This window comes from Penicillium pulvis (genome assembly GCF_028828015.1).
Source record: "Penicillium pulvis strain IBT 33274 chromosome Unknown contig_1_segment0_segment0, whole genome shotgun sequence".
Lineage (NCBI taxonomy): Eukaryota > Fungi > Ascomycota > Eurotiomycetes > Eurotiales > Aspergillaceae > Penicillium > Penicillium pulvis.
In genome coordinates this window covers 385,215-401,577 of record NW_026643074.1, presented here as the reverse complement: position 1 = coordinate 401,577, position 16,363 = coordinate 385,215, and the positions used below count along the sequence as shown (strand labels likewise).

General features: G+C 48.0%; 3 protein-coding genes across 3 annotated transcripts; 1 reads left to right on the top strand and 2 right to left on the bottom strand.

Annotated features, from left to right (window-relative positions):
• Nucleotides 1–5,944: 5,944 nt before the first annotated feature.
• On the top strand, nt 5,945–7,420 carry N7503_003118 (glutathione S-transferase family protein; the record flags this gene model as incomplete). Its single annotated transcript, XM_057062665.1, has 3 exons — nt 5,945–6,124; nt 6,196–6,334; nt 6,403–7,420. Exons 1-3 carry the CDS (start codon nt 5,974–5,976, stop codon nt 7,418–7,420), a joined length of 1,308 nt encoding a protein of 435 aa, XP_056923580.1. The 5' UTR covers nt 5,945–5,973.
• A 688-nt stretch (nt 7,421–8,108) lies between these two features.
• On the bottom strand, nt 8,109–10,310 carry N7503_003117 (uncharacterized protein; the record flags this gene model as incomplete). Its single annotated transcript, XM_057062664.1, has 4 exons — nt 8,109–8,986; nt 9,054–9,410; nt 9,483–9,756; nt 9,807–10,310. The coding sequence occupies 4 exons, from the start codon at nt 10,308–10,310 to the stop codon at nt 8,109–8,111; spliced, it is 2,013 nt and encodes a 670-aa protein (XP_056923579.1).
• Nucleotides 10,311–14,922: 4,612 nt separating this feature from the next.
• N7503_003116 (G1/S-specific cyclin) lies at nt 14,923–16,250 on the bottom strand (the record flags this gene model as incomplete). The annotated part of the gene is made up of 2 exons (XM_057062663.1): nt 14,923–15,984; nt 16,041–16,250. 2 exons carry the CDS (start codon nt 16,248–16,250, stop codon nt 14,923–14,925), a joined length of 1,272 nt encoding a protein of 423 aa, XP_056923578.1.
• Between the last annotated feature and the right edge of the window lie 113 nt (nt 16,251–16,363).

Sequence of the window (16,363 nt, the reverse complement as noted above, 5' to 3'; positions counted from 1 at the left end):
GGTGCCTTGGTTTCAGGCTCCTCGTCTGAAACATGGTAGAGGGGAAATCCTACATGACCAAGCTTTCTCCGCATTACACGGACACCTGCGGTGGTGGCGTGATCGGCCACAGGGCCTCCTGTCATACCTACCCAAATTGCAGAGTTGCAGCCCTACCGAAAATTGTCTCTATAAATGGCGCGCAGAGACCTCATTCCTGAGGTGAGGCCATTTATCATTGGCCTATATGCCGTTTAACACGCGTCATTTCGACGGCCAATGCCCTGGTCATCAACGAACGGGCCGCTGCAGTGCGCCATAGGGATGCAGTCAGCTTATCCGGGTAAATCCCAGTGAGTCAGTGAGGGATTCCGTTACGCAAGTGGCAGAGATACCATTTGGCAAGGTTTCTAGAATCGTCCAGATTACAATTTGACGGGAGGGAATAGATCTTCGGCTACAGTTGTGGCTGGTCTAGGATGGATGCACACGCGCATCATGAGACATCACACCCCGGCTCCTCAGCCAACGATATCTTTGGTTTGCATGTCTTGATTTGGTTGGCGATTTTTAACTCTGCAGTATCAAGACATAATTTAGATTTTCCCATGTTTATCCTCAGCAAGACGTTGTAGTTCCACCTGGATTTCTTCTAGGACCGTTCCAAGCATGTCGCATGTGGTCACCTCGGCTTTTTTCCAGAAGGTTCAGAAGGCTGCCAGCAGTATCTAGTGGAGCTCAATGTGAAACCACCCGTGCTCTCCACTTTCCTCCCGTGACCACGGCATATCGGGGTGTCTGTGTACAGTACACGGCAGTTTGGCCAATCTACAGTACAGCAGAGAATACCCCTGACCAGTCGGATAGAAATGAAATCACAACATAGACGGTGACGAATGTCTTGCGATCAGACCGACTATCTTACACGTAAGGGTATGTAGACAAATCGTGGATCTCGTGGGTATCGCCACGTGCGGTTCCCGATACCGAACCAAAACGGCAATTCAACGAGGAGATCTCCCCAAATCCTGGAAGGGATCAGAACTCACAAACCCGCTGAACCACAATCTCGAAAGGAAAAGAAGGAAAAAAACTTCCGACTTCCAATCGTACGCACTCCTTTTCCCCGAGGTCCACACCTGTTTCCAACGGTGCGGAACGACGGATGGATACCCCCCATCAACAGTGGAGACTTTCGTACCTGACCATACCCGATTCGACTCGTTATTGAAGTTTGGAACTCGTTAGCGTGTCCAATTTTTTTCTCTCCCCTGCTACTTTCCCGTTTGCTGTCCCTTGTCGCCACCCTCTTGCTCCACATGCTAGTGTTTTTCGCTTTGGGGATGTGGGAACCGCTTAACCCGCGAACTTATGCCAGGTACCCGTGTCTGTGGCCACTTTCCAAGGTTCAAGGTCCCGTTTCAAATCCCGTTCCTGATACCATACCATATAGGGCTGTAGTCATGTGGTCCGTAGGATTCTTCTATTTGTCAAGATATTTTATTCACCATTAATTAATATTCCCAGGCAAATAGAATTCCGGGAGCGGAGATCGCAACCTTCCGGGGATACCGGAGACTTTTGTGTGACGTCTCCAATTTGGAGATCGGACATCATTATGCGTAATCATTTTTGGATAAGGTACAGCTGCAATCGGTTGCTAAGCACGCAATGGAACCACGCCACACTTTTGCAGGTCGATCCCATCATCTTGAAACACCGATCCCCCAGGTGCCCCAGTTGATGTACGTGATCATCCGGGTTGCGTTTGTGACGAACTGCCTAATTTTTTGGATTGCCTGATACAACTCTGCAGGCGATCATCCATCTCCAGTAATGCACGTACCTACGTACATACTTTGCGCTTTGTCTTACCCCAAGGCATACGAAAATAAAATTATGATATGCGATATACGCTAGGATCCTGCAGATGATGTCTTGCGAGTTTCTACACTAGCCACAGTTGATATTAGCGGAGATTATTCGGTTGTGTTCTCCGTGCGCACGACTCAAATTTAGGACCACTTAGGGCTCTTGCTAAAATAACCTCCGCGGGTGTCGCTAAAGGGGGAACTCTGCTTTCCAGAATAAAGGCCAATAATCACCCGCACTCTATTTGTTGGGCGCTACGGGTATGGACCATGGACTACGATGGGTCCCGATGGGAAACTGTTAACCCTTGTTTTGTAATAAATTGTATGTGAATCAGGTACTATCTATGGAGTATTGAATATAATGACACAATATATGGTAATAATAAAAAAGCAAAACAATTCGTTATCTACTATGTTTGGCATGTTGACGTGTCATATCAGCGACTCAGCCCCTGCGCCACGAGCCCTTCAATACGAACCGACCATTGGTAAACTTCTTTATCTTACGATCGACACTTCCGCACGTGTATTCATGGACCCTGGACTCCTCTCTTACTCCCTCGATCTGGTTATTCCGGTGGTTTGGTTGACTCACCGCTTGGGCCCATTTTCTTTGAGTTTTTGACTTTCATGATAAACGGGTCCCGTACAGTATGGGGTTGCACTTGCACGAGAATTTTTGAATAATTTCGCCATAATTAAATAAAAAATCTACCTCCGTTCCCTCCGCTCACCGCATCGGTGCTGATGGAGACTTGGTGGAGCCACGGGAGATTGCCCATTACCAGTTGTCACGTCGCGTGGTTTCATGCGGATGATTATTTGCTGGGTAGGAACCCCGTGAAACTGGTAAATGTAGTATAGCGTAGGGCATGTAGGGTTTTAAATGAACTCATACAAGGCCGCGCATCAACCTTGATTTTTTAAAATGAGGAGAAAGCAAAAGAAGTCAAAATACCAGACTACGGGAAATTTGGATCAGGACTGGTGTCTCATTTTTTTCCCTTTTTTCTTTTTTTTTTGTTTAATCCACCCCCTATACCCCAATCCACTAGTGGTTCACCAACGACAGGCAACGCCACACGGGAGTCCCGAGTGGAGAGCTTCTAGAAAAACTAGAGAATTTCCATTGGATTTCCGGTTGGGGCTGCATTATTCATCAAGTTAATCGCAATTAATTCCTACGTCAGATCAAGTGGATACTCAGCCTCCTGTTCATGGCAGGGATGCTCGTTGGAAAGGGTTAGTGCACTAGTAAATTAGTCCTACTGTAATACTGTTTGAGATCTGCTATAAGAGCACTTGTTCCTCCGTTTTTTTCTCCTTCAAGAATCACACCTTCTACACCAAGACTTTTTTTCCCAAGCTACCACACCTACTATACCTATTTCAAAGGTTCCTACCACCACACAATACAATCCCAAACAACACAAAATGCCTTCCGTCGGTTCCTCTCAGTTCCCTCCCTGTCCCGGTCCTCCACCCAAGGGCCCTCTCCCTCCACTGCCGAAATAAATCAGACCCCCAATGACCGTGATGACTCTGGCGCCTGTTCATCCGAACTTCCGCCCACGACACTTGGGAGGCCTCTCTCCGGCATGGAAATGAATGACCTCGACTTCGACCTGGTTTCGGCTTGACGATTCTTTGTTCTCGGAAACTACCCTAATCTTCCGCATCCCCGGCCCTTTCTCCGATACAATGTATCGAACCACCAAGGCGCTCACCTTCCGGGTTCCTCTTTCTCCTCTCCCTGCCAGCTCTACCGAGCCAAAAAAGCAAAGCAGACCAGAGCAGAACCCGACCCGCGCCCCAGAGAAGGATAAAAGCTAGCTCCAACAAATACGAGCTCCGGGGCCCATATTGCTTTTCCTTCGGTTGGGGAATTCAGCGCCGGCGCTAGATTCCTCCCCGACTCTCGCATTCATAGCCACTTTGGATTTTTAATTTTCCTTTTTCTTTCCGACTCTTTCTTGCCTCGAGCGTTTCAAGTTTCGCGACTTATCTCCCGTGCGGGGTTCAATCTATTCGCGAGATTTTGATGGCTTTGACGCGCAGATGCGGAGAACGATGCATCTCCCTGCAGATGCAGCTGACGAATCGTTTTCGAGCACCGTTTCATGGAAACCAGATTGCATTACGATCAATTTTGCGTCATGTTACGTGAAGCTCCGCATCTGTTTACTTTTCTTTTTCTTGTTTTGCATGCCATGACTGGCGCGAATTGGTTCAATCTTTGTAATCTTCTTTCTTTCTTTTTCTTTTTTTTTTCATCTCGTTCTTTAGCCGCATTGGGCCGCATTTGAATCAACGGCATGTATCATAGACTTAATATACCCCAGAGCAATTTATCTTTATTTTTCGAGAATGTCGTGCATTATCTCCCCAGGATTTTCTTGGCCTCCAGCTGCAGTAAGGATGAAACGGGTAGTCTGCCCCCGCTTGTTTCACTAGTACTTCCACAACGCCGTTGCCTCGTTGATTTGCGTAGGGTTCCTGTAAGTAACATTTAGGCGAAGCGAAGCAACGCCCCATTGCCCGGGTCAAACGGCCTGACGTAAACGTGGATGCCTTGAAATTAACGGTGTTCTGACAAAACTATGACAGATTGCAGTCACGGAGAAATAGCACTCGGATCCAGCGGATGCATCTTACTCGTTAACTCGGTAGATGATATTATCCATTTAATCACAGTCGATCATGGTGGTCCGATCTACATCCCACCTTATCCCGCCCCGATCCTCGTGGCGCAGTCGATACAATAATCTAAAGTCAAAACCCCCAAAACGTAAAATTGAAAATAATCATCACTTCTAGCTACTGATTAGAATAGCAGAAGCGCGATATGAACATGCATGGCGTTATCTGCGACAGGTGTCATGACACTCAAGGCTCCCACTTCCATCCACGTGCAGGGACAACGCATCCAACAATATATCACCGGTAACAAACGGCCCCTTAGAAAAGTGGAGACCCTAATCATCATGATTCATGATTAATTCCGGCTCGAGATACCGGAGCCTGAGCGCATCGGCGGGTTTTGCTATGTTGGTCGCGCTGAGTGGCTGAGACCCATGGCCAAGTCATTGGAATGGATCGCGATTGGAGGGCTCGGGTTTCCTGCCCCTCTCCACTCTTCGACCAGTTTCCCATGAGGTTCCCTGGGTTCGCTTCAGGTCAGGTCAGATCAGTGTGGTCATTTATTGCCTTGTTGCCTAGTGTCTATCTCCCATGTGTCAGCGGGGCTGTGAGGCCCGGACTAATACTAACTAAACGAGTAAGTAGGTTCCTGGGCGTGCTAGCATCCGTGAAAGCCGTTGGTCGAACTAAATTGTCTCGGCGTCATCACTTGTGTAGCCTTGCGATCTTATGCGTTCCTGATATTCCCAGCTTTCGGGTGGAGAGCACGCCCCGCAAGGAAACAGGCTTTGAGTTTTTGCTTTTTTTAACTTTCTTTTTCTAATTGGCTTTCCTTCTCCTTGAGGCTGTCTTACTCCTCTTTTCTTCCGAGGTTCTGGTCAGTGCTCGAGCTGAAGAAGGGGCTCTTGCGCAGCCACGTGTGTGGTGATATCATGACCGCTCTTATCGCGGCTGTATGGCTGGTTGGGTCGGAAATGGGGTCTTGTTTGGGGAGAGCTACTCAGCTTATGTCTTGGTGTCTGCCTGGGATGAAACGCAAAACTGACTTCTAATACCGGAGGATTGTTGTCTCAGATAAAATACGAGATAGTCGACGGAATTCTCATAGACCTTCGGGATTATACCATGTTTAGATCATAGCACCTGGTCTCGAAACTAAGGTTTTGAGTCTCTATAATTTTTTTAGTTTATGTTACTTAATGTTGCCGTAGAGCAGACCTCGGGACGAGTTTCGACAACTGGATAAAATAGGAGTATACGTTATCTGACTGAGAACTGACAGTTGGCATGTCGACCACAAAATATAAATACATAAGTAGATCAAACTAATGTGCTCCGTCAAACAATCCATCAATGAGCTTAAGCGGAGTTCATTTCCGAATTAAAAGAATGGAGATCATGCACTTGACATGCCGTAAACACACGTGATTCGCGGGCTCAGTTCGCCCGCGCCGCCCTTCTCTATCCAAGCAACCCAACAATGAAGCTGCAACTGCATGTGTGGGGCCCAGCCTTTAATTTGCCCTCAATTGAGGCGCAATGTCTGGCTGCCATCGCATATTGCTCTTTGACCCTCCCCAAGGACTCGTGGGAGCTTGTCGCAAGCAGCGATCCCTCCGTCTCCCCTACGGGTAAGTGACGTGCTCGCCGGAACTCGATGCGGGTCGCAATGAGATAAAACAAGCTGACTGGTGATCTTCAGGTGAGCTGCCCGCTCTTCAGAATGGATCAGTCTGGGTGAGCCGGTTCCGCAATATCGTCGACTACCTGCGGAAATACTCGAACGGGGAATGGGATCTGGATCGGGACTTGACCGATGCAGGTCAGGCCGATAACACTGCGTATGTCTTGATAAGCATGCATCAGATAAATGTGAAACGAGAAGCTAACATGCTTGCTTGATGATCAGATTCTCCTCTTTCATCGAATCCCGCGGCCAAGCTCTTATCGACCTCTCCCTGTACGTGAGCAGCCAGAATTACAACGGCAACACATCGCCCGCTTACGGTGCCCTCCTCCAATGGCCAAATCAATGGATCTTCCCACCGAAACTGCACAGCGCCGCCAAGGCCCGCACCGAGCACCTGGGCCTCTCGTCCTTGGACCTCCAGGCCATGGAAGAAGAACGGCAACGAAAGCAGTCGGCTGCAGTAGCCACCGGTCAAATCCCGAAAAACTTCATCCAGTCGCCACGCGAAACCGTGTCGGGTCTCTTGGGCCGAACAGCCCAGCAAAACCACTTCCGTATTGATGCCCTGACAGGAGAGTTTTTCGAACCGTTAGAAGCTATGCTGGGCAAGAAATCCTATTTGCTCGCAGCCAATGAAACCGATTCTCCAGCTAGTCTGGACTGCATTGCCCTCGGCTATCTTTCCCTTTCGCACATCCCCGATCTCACCCAGCCCTGGCTCCATGAATCTATGCGCGCTAAGGCCCCGCTGCTGTCGGCTTACACGGAGCGTATGCGCCGTCGCTGTTTCGGTCAAGCTCCAGTTGAAGTGGCGCATGCGTTCGCGCCACTGTCGGCTCCTCCGTCATCATTGCCCTGGCGCGCTCCAGGCCGTCTTTCTGTCGCTGCTGTCGGTAGTACTCTCCTCGCTACATTGGCCGATTCCACGCCTTTCTTGCGTGATATCCGGATGAATAACCGTCTGAAGCAAGAAGCGGAGTCAGAAGACTCGGAGCTGAACCCGATAGAAAGAAATGCTTTGTCTATGTTTGCTGATGCCAGTAAGAAGGATATGTATGTGTCTATCGCGACTGTTGTGGCTGGTACCGCCGCTCTAGTGGGCTACATGTTGCATGCTGGTTTGATTTCGGTGACCACACAGAGCGAGGAGGAAGAGGAAGATGAGGACTTTGAAATGTTTAACCCAGGACAGGCGGGTGACTTCCTGGGTAGTTTGGGCGACACGGGTATCTTTTGAGGCTTCAGCGTTAACGAAGCGATAGCATTTGCCATGCGGGCATCCCACCTCATTTGAGGGATGCATGTTTTACTATTTCCAGCGAGACCTGATCTTGAATAAAAGTGTACTATAGACCAATCTCAGGCATTTCTTTTCTCTTCAACGGGATCCTCCGTAGAGCCAGAGGCTTACCTACATCGCTATAAAATAAACTTACTGACATCACTACATCCATTCTTTCTCTCCACGGCTGACTTGACTTTTTTCAAATGATAAATACATAAGCTCCACTCCCTCAAGAACATCTTCCGGACTAACAAGCAGTCATCTGACCTAAGTTCTTAATATAAATAAAGAACGTGGATGACATGATCCTCTTCTATCAGTCAAGTGAGCAGACACGGACCCACCCACTCCCAGTGAAATCATAATGATACCCTTTCTCAATATCAATCTATGCTAAACTTCAAACAGATGCCCCCATGCCTGTGGCAAGTGATCGGTCTCCAAGAGCCGTTTTCCCTGTCAATTCATCAACTGGGCACCCCGCACACTACGAAGAGCTGGCTAGGCGTCATCTACTCAAAAACCTACTCAGGAAAACATTCAGTATTACAGTAAGTAGTATTAGTTATAATATAGCTATCTGACAAGAAAAAGAGACACACTTTGTCAATACATGGGTTGTTTTACAAAAGTGAGAAATCTAACAGAAGACAGTTAGAACAACAGAAACAGCGGCCAATAGTACAAAGTGACGGCAGGACTGTAGTTTCCATGTAGGGGAAGCAGAGCCAGTGTATACTGCACTTATAGCAGAATTAGTTGCGGTCTTTGTGGCATTTTGGCGAGAAGACGTGGAAACTTTTGTTTCAGGCAAGGGCAGGCTCGAAGTCAAAGCCTTGGTTGAAGCAGTAGAAGATGCGTTAAGCATGTTGAATGTAAACGTTGTGTGGTCTCCATGGCCAGTAGAGCTAGTAGAAGTATACGTGGTGCTTTCGATTTCTTCAGCACCAATCAAGATGGTAGAAGGTTGGCCTGAGACTCCAGAGACCTCGCTAGTGGAGACATCTGCAGGACTTCCTGTTGCTTCAGCACCAACCAAGGTGGTAGAAGCTTGGCCTTCAGCGCCAGAAAACTCGCTAGTGGAGACATATGCAGAGTTTCCAGCTGCTTCAGTGCCGATCAAGGTGGTAAAAGCTTGGTCTGCATTCCCAGAAGCTTCACCGATAGGAACGCTCGATGGAATCGTTCCAAGAGCAGTGATTGGGCACACAGTAGTAGAAACCACAATAGTTTCCGTTGTGACATAGGTGCTCTTCTCCGAGGCGGGACAGTTAGTGACACTGGAAGGGCATGCTGTTATGGTGGCAGTCCGAGTGCTCAGAATTGTAGAAGTAGTCAATTGCTCCGATGACGGCTGGCTTTCTCCAGCGCCGTTGCTTACAGAGTAGTCAGAGCCAGTGGAGGTAGCGTGTGCAGTCTCAGTTACGGGGCAGACGGTTGTCGATACCACAATCGTCTCGGTCGTAACATAGGAGCTCTTTACCGAGGCGGGGCAGTCAGCGACGTTGGAAGGGCATGCTGTTATCGTGGCAGTCCGAGTGCTCAAAATTGTGGAAGTAGTAGATCCCAGCGGAGAAGGAGTAACAGATGAAAATTGCGCAGGCGTGCCCGAGGGTAGCAACACTGGAGCAAGGCTCGAAGATCCCGCGGGTAAAACAAAAATCGATTTTGGCGTATTTGAAAGATATGGCGATTCCGAGTACTTTGGAGTAGAAGACGCGGTTGTCATAGCTCGTGATATAGGTGAGGAAGTTAGGGCCGGAGCTGAACCCTGGGCCTGAGATGACCTTGTTACCATAGATGATAACGTAGCCGAAGATCGAGGGACACTGGACAAGGAGGCTGAGATGGACGGCTGTATGCTGGAGGAAGACGGAGTCACCACAGATGATGACACGACCGAAGAGCGAGGGTTGCTGGACACGGAGACCGCAACAGATTGCTGTTTGCTGGAGAACGACGCGATCGGCTCAGAAGTTGAGGGCCTGATAGCAGATATTGATATAGATGATACAGCGGATGAGACGCTTGATGAAGCCGAACGGGTGCTTAAAGAAAATGCAGAAGAAGAGGAGACGATGCGCGGAGACGGCGACGAAGATGGCGATGAGAACAAAACGGTATTCGAATGAGACGATGAAGAGGATGAACCTGGCGACGAAGAGGGCACAGCTGGCGAAGAGAATGCAGCTGGCGAAGAGGATGCAGCTATCGACGAAGAGGGTGCAGCTAACGACGAAGAGAGTGCAGCTAACGACGAAGAGGGTGCAGCTGGAGTCGGAGTTGGGCTAGATGTTGAAATGGGAAACGTGGACGTGTATAGAGTCGTATAGGTTACCACGGAGGTGTTGATGATTGTCTCAGTAGAGACAGCCGTTACGGTTTGTTCGCACGGATTGGTGGAGAATCTCTCAAGGGCTTGGTAGGTCGATGCCGCCGTTGTCAAATGGTAAGTACCATAAAGAATGAAGCACTCGCCGATAGCACCGAGATTCACGAAATTAAGCCCCGAGCCGCCATATACCGAACGGTAATGGTCGCATGATCCGAAATTAAAAATGTTAAAGGCGGCGAGGGTTGTACCACCTGCGAGCGATGCAGAGGTACAGATTGCCTCGTAGTAATTGGTGCCTGAGGACCAGACCGTGTCGACACATGTTGCGGCTGGGCCGGCACTGCCGACATCACAGATTGAGGTGATGGATGTGATCGCGACATCGGAGGTGCTTGTATAGGTGACAGTCTCAAGGTATGTGGCCGTGACAGTGGTTACTTCTGGGAGCACGGCAACGGCCGTGTGGAACAGCCCAGCCAGCACAGCTGCCCTGGCAAAGAACTGCATGATGCTCAATTGCTACAGAATATTGATGAAGCAGGAACCCATTTATTTCCCCCTATTTATTCCAAGTTGAAAGAGTATGAGACTACATGACTCGTTGAGGGTGTATTTAGCCGAGGCAAATCTTGCCATATCAATTGGATTCGCTAAAGATTGCATTTCTTGGCAGGGACAAGCTTTTTCTAAACCTTGGAATGTAAAGATCGAAGATAGGACCTACTAAAAAGAATATGAATAGCAGTGCTCATTTCATACAAATGGCCAATTCAATATTGAGCGATGTTATCATTCTGGGGATCGAAAGAACCGGGATCTCAGGCGTTTCTACTATTTCTGAGATGGCCTCCTATAGTTCCTAGTCCACTAGGATCAATTGTACAAAACAGATAAATTGCACGTCTTCATATTTGGAATATTGAAATCATGTGGGGGTTTGAAAGAGCCTGAAGGCGATAGCGGTCAACACTGTCATAGTTGGTCCACAGCCAAAAGCAGCGGAGTATAGTATGCCGGCAACGCCGAGAGGCTTGGACTTTCCAAGTCTGGGTGGGGTAGTAAACGTCTGGGTCTCGACTCGGTTCGCTTTGTTACTCTTCCTTTACTATGTGGGGCTGAAAGGAATTGAGCTATATCCATTGTTTCTTTGAGCTTAGCGTGGTTTCGAAGATTCTTTGTGCATATTGAGTCGTCTGTGGGGCAGTATTGAAAGTTCTTTGAATCTTCTGCGAGATAGAAGTAACAGACTCTGTAAGTTGCTTTGAATAGTAATATCTTGACCGGCGTGCTTGCCGGAGAGAACCGCTTCTTTGAAGGCTTTTGGGTATATCTTTCTTGGTTTTTCCTCACTCGTCTGAGAATTGATCCATACTCTGTTCCTTTTAATTGTATGTCAAGTTGCGCTCCTGTGGCTACCATAGACCCATAGGTAACGATGGTGAATAGGATGGGCATGGCGAAAGCCTTGGTGGATGCATATTGTGAAGGAGAAACAGGACCCTTCCCCTTTCTATACCATCCATCTTCGAGTCTTTCACCATGCCTGTCCTATTCACCATCGCTACCATATCTGTAGAGGGAGATTCGGAATGAGCTTCACCACATTGGTCTGGAATTTTCATATTCCTCGCCCATCACTTTCCCCTCAGTTTTGCATTCCACTAGCATTATATAAGATCCATATGAAGTATTTGGATGGCTAAGGCCAAGTATCTGCTTGCGCTTTGCTAAGCAACTTCGTAGGAAATCACCTGGCCTTTTTTCCGGAACGTTGATGCCAAATTCGCCATCCTCAGTGATCGTCACCCTAAAGCAGACATGATTCTTGATCCCAAGTTTCTTGTCTCAGTGATCGAAATACCTCTGAATCTCCGTATATTCAGGATAGTTACTCGACCAGCTCCAGTCTTGATGACACTCGGACATAGGAAGCTCATAGGACGGAACACCAGAGTGCGTTCGTGCGCTTCCAATGCCAGACTCCGCCAATATTGGAGCCCTTCTCAAGGATTATGCACCTTGAACCTAACTTTCGCAGCTCATATAAAGCTGTGATACCAGATAATCCGGCACCCACGATGATCGTATCTGGGCCGATGCTCTTGGGGTTCGACAATCTGTAAGCTGGTCGTTGGAGAAGCAACGAGATTTGAAATATATGGGCTAGATACTTGTGAAGCTAAGAAAAGACAGCTTGAGGAATAAGCGCTCATTCGCAGAATAGTTTGTGAACTACAGAACATGTACCTGGAACCAACACTCCTCTTATAACATCTTTGGGGCCGTCAAATTCTCAATGCGCATCCGTATTCATCCTTTGACGCAAATTCCAAAGTAAAAAAGAATGACATGCTAATCGGATCCTTTCCTCATGGACCTCTATGCTACATTTCAGGTTTTTATCTATGCATGCGTGTCTGGTTTGGATGGGCGATGATCCTAAAGTCTACCCTCTCTCCTGATATTCAGAGATCTGTGCAACTGAGGGCTGACCCTCTTGTTTAGGGGAAATTTTCCAACTACGTGAATTTTGAGCTGCCCAGCTAATGCAATTCGACCTTTTCGTATGATCAACATGGCGGGTGAGTGGGAAAAGTACGTGGCGAGAGGCGGATATATTAGGTATTACTGCTCTCAGCGAGTTCATGACGTGCACTGGTGATATAATAATGTAGTAGATAGCCCCACACACCATTTCTCCATATTAGGCCTCCAGCCTCCCGGGCTGGAGTTACTACCCAGGTGGCAAGGTCACTCCTTTATATCCTGTTGAGGTTGTTTTCCTCCTGTGATCACGCGTGAGATTATAGAGGACTCCTATAAGCCCTTTGCCAGCTTCTGCGATATGAAAAGTGTCTATCACTTGTCCTGTAGATATGCAGGAGAGGCTATTCCTGAAGGTTTAAGTAGTCTAAAGTATTCATATCTTGACACTCGTTAAATGACGTAATTAGTAGAAGATCGGTACTAGAAGCCATTGGTATTATGATCTCTCAAACAACACCCCCCAATCAAAGAACGCGACGCAGTCAAAGCCCTTAAGGCACTAATCTAGGGGTGTATAATCTAATTACTGGGGTTATCCCTCTTATTGGTCACCGCCTTAGTAAAGAATGACCAGTGGAAGTTCGTAAGAGACATTCATCTCATACTATTTGTGTGCGTGCATTTCATTCCTACCAACATGTTATGCGAACTCAATAGAAGCAATAGAACATGGTACGAAGTGTAATACTGGGTAGTGACAGGAAGAAGATGATTCGCGTAGGTGAAGCCTGAGTACCATGGGACAGAATGCACTAGTCCTAATCAGGACATCAACACAACACAGGTCTACCAGATCAGTTGGCGGAAGCAGAGATCCGATCTAGCCAGTATAGAAGGAATATGAAAGGACTTTGACAGAAAAAAGCCCCCATTCTTGCTACATCGACATGATTCCATTAGAGGCATAAGCTTTTTGCTCGGGACCTCCCGATCGTGCAGGGAAAGGGTGGCTTGGCAGTCGCCCGTGAGTTTTGAGCCAATCTACCAGATTCTAACGGGAAGAATATAAGCTTCCGCAAAATCATATTTTATGTGTACCTTGGAGGCTTATCTTTACATTGCATACTTAAATAAATGATGACTTTGAAAGACTGAGGGACGGGTAACTTTCTTGGAAGTGGGCAACATTCGGTCTGGACTAGAACTTTTAGTATTGAGATAATGAAATGAAATGGATTCATTAGGAACCAAGGCCTGGAAGAGTATGTAGACATTATCTTTGATTTAGTCTTTTTCAAAAAAATCAAGGTTTCAAAGGGCCCGATGAAAATTCAAAGTCAAAATGTTGATGGATATATATATGTGGAGAGATATACAATATTCCGCTACCTATGGAAGCGTCCAACATGCAGGTAGGCATGATTGATTATGCACTTTGTCCTGCGACCAGCGTTTATATATGTATCTCAGCAAAGAACTAATATGATAGGACCAAAGGGTTAATCAATGGAGGGGTCCTGTTGCCCAAGTGTCTGTTAGGACTTCAGATGTCTCTCCCTACGCAACAAGGAGGTGAGGTGTGCCAACGACTTCCCTACTAACAATTTTTGAGACGAACCAGGCATAATCAAGCTTGGAACAAGACTACATCTATTGATGGGTCGAGAAACAAAATTACAGAGAAAAAAGGTTAAGATAAAAAATTTCCACTGAATTGGATATCATTCGTGGGGAGGTGGCAGTCTCGAATCCACATAGAATCAAGACAAGGCACTACCCTTGCGCTCTTCATAAATGTGAAGAGCGAACAAGGCAACGGGCCAGTTAAAACTAGGTACACAAAGGGGGCAAAGGGGGGATGTTTTCAATCTTAAGGTCTCGGAAGCCTGTAGTCCCCAGAGACCGCAATACTTCTTTTTTGCAGATTTTCTCTCACTTTTTTGCTTTTTTTGTGGCCTGTGACCTATCAACAACGTAAAAATTGTAATAGTTCACCCATGAGGTTGCAAGCAACCCCAAGGCGAAAGGCTAGACACATTAAAGGCTTTTTTTCTTGAGGGGTGGGTAATTGTTGACAAGGGGGTTTGTGTAAGCAGCTGTGCTGCGGAAAGATCGTCGAGGGTGGGTGGTTGGATGCAAAGGCGCAGCGCCAAGGCGCGCAGCAGGGAACAATAGTGTCGAGGATTGTCAAGATTCCTCGACATGAGAAGCGAAATGGTGGGGAAATGACAAATGCAATCAAATCGGATGGTAAACAGAAAGGCTCGCTCGTGCAATGCTATGTGGAATGAGATCAAAAATGCAGATGATGACCCAGAAATATGGGAACAAGAAAAAGGAAGGGTATGCAATTTTTGGAACAAGAAGAAAAAAAAAGGCTGGTCTCGACTCCGGATCTGTAGACCGAAGCCGAATGCAAAGCTGAAGGGGGAGAATGATATGAGGTCAAAGGTCGAGAGATAGTGGTGGTCGACAGCGAAGGATTAGGGTGTTCTTTGCCGAGTCGAACCAACACGAAAGCAGACTCCTTCAAATAATCTATGCGGTCAAGATGAAATTAAAGGGCGCACCGAAGAATTATGTGCAAGACGCCAAAAACACTTTTGGGAGGCTGCTTCTTCTGTCGCCTTTTTTACATCATACCAGCATAAACCGGGTCGACCACCATCTGAGGCTGTGGAGGGAACTGCTGTAGTTGCTGCTGCTGAGTGATGTACATGGCCTCCTGTTGCTGGTAAGCGTCGGTAGGCATGTATTGCATCTCAGACGATGGCGCTGGCGACGGCGAGCAGGTGTTCACAGCTGGATGAGTGGCCATTTGCGTTTGTGCGAATGCCACATTCTCCGGTGTGATGGGTGGGGTAAGGTAGCCATGGGGCACAGTCAACTGCTGGGACTTCTGAGGGGTGGCAAGACCGATTTCTCCATTGTATGGCTTGGACTCCACAGGAGTCTCGACCGGAGGAGTGCAACGGGCGTAGTTGGCCAAAGAAGCCTGGCGGTTGAGGAAGTGCTCCAAAACCTTGGAAACACGGGAATACTGGGCGGAGGCGTACTTCCGGGCAACGACAGCAGAAGGCTGGTGGAGCTGCTGAGACAGACCGACAAGCGTCATCGAATCGTACTGGGAGGCCCAGTGAGTGTGACGAGGCTGGGGTCGGTTGAGGACGCAGCGCGACAGTGCCAGGGCGGCCCGGGCGAGCTCTGACGACGGCTTTGACACAAAGTCACGGTGGAACAAGGCAATCTCTAAGATGTAAAGTGCCATGTGTTCCACCTCGGGGTCGTAGGGCTCATCCAGGACAGCGATCTGGAGGAAGCTGTCCACAGTCGGGTGTCCAATTGTCCAGCCAAGGGTCTGGAGGACGTGCCACTCCATCTGGATGAACATATCGTCATCGTACAGAGAGCAGCACATCGACTTCAGCTCCTTGACGGTTGGAACCCGATCCTTCTTGTCGTTGTACTTCGCGGCGATGAGGAGGGCTGCACAGCCAACGAGCTGGTAGTGACGCTTGTAGACCACACGCTTGGAGCAGTAACGATCCAAGAGGTTGATGGCCAGGAACAATGTCGACGGCAGCAGCTGGAATGCAGTGTGAGCCTCAATGAGGAAGTCCAGAAGGTACGGTCGCATAAACCACTGAATTTCGGTCTGGATATCAATCGATTCAACGTCCGGTAGCGTTTGGCTCTGGATTATGTTAGGTCAGCAACATAACACTCAATTGATCATATAGGGCTACTCACATCCATTTCCATCATATGGCTCAGGACATCGTCCCGAAGCTCATCGCTGGCGAGTCTGGACAGCTGATCCGCGATAGCATATTGCCGTTCACGAGCAACGAGCTTCTCGTGCTCCTGTTTGGCTTGCTTCTCGGCACGCATACGGTAGTCATCTTCAACGAAGAACGTATCACAAGGTTGATAGCTGGACCGGGGGCGCATGTAATCCATAGTGAATCAAAGGTGTATTGGAAACCGGAGAAAAAAAGGACGAGGCGAGAGTTGATTAGCTTTGCTGAATACCGAATGAAGGAACCTGAAATGTCGGGGATTTCAGGAAACGA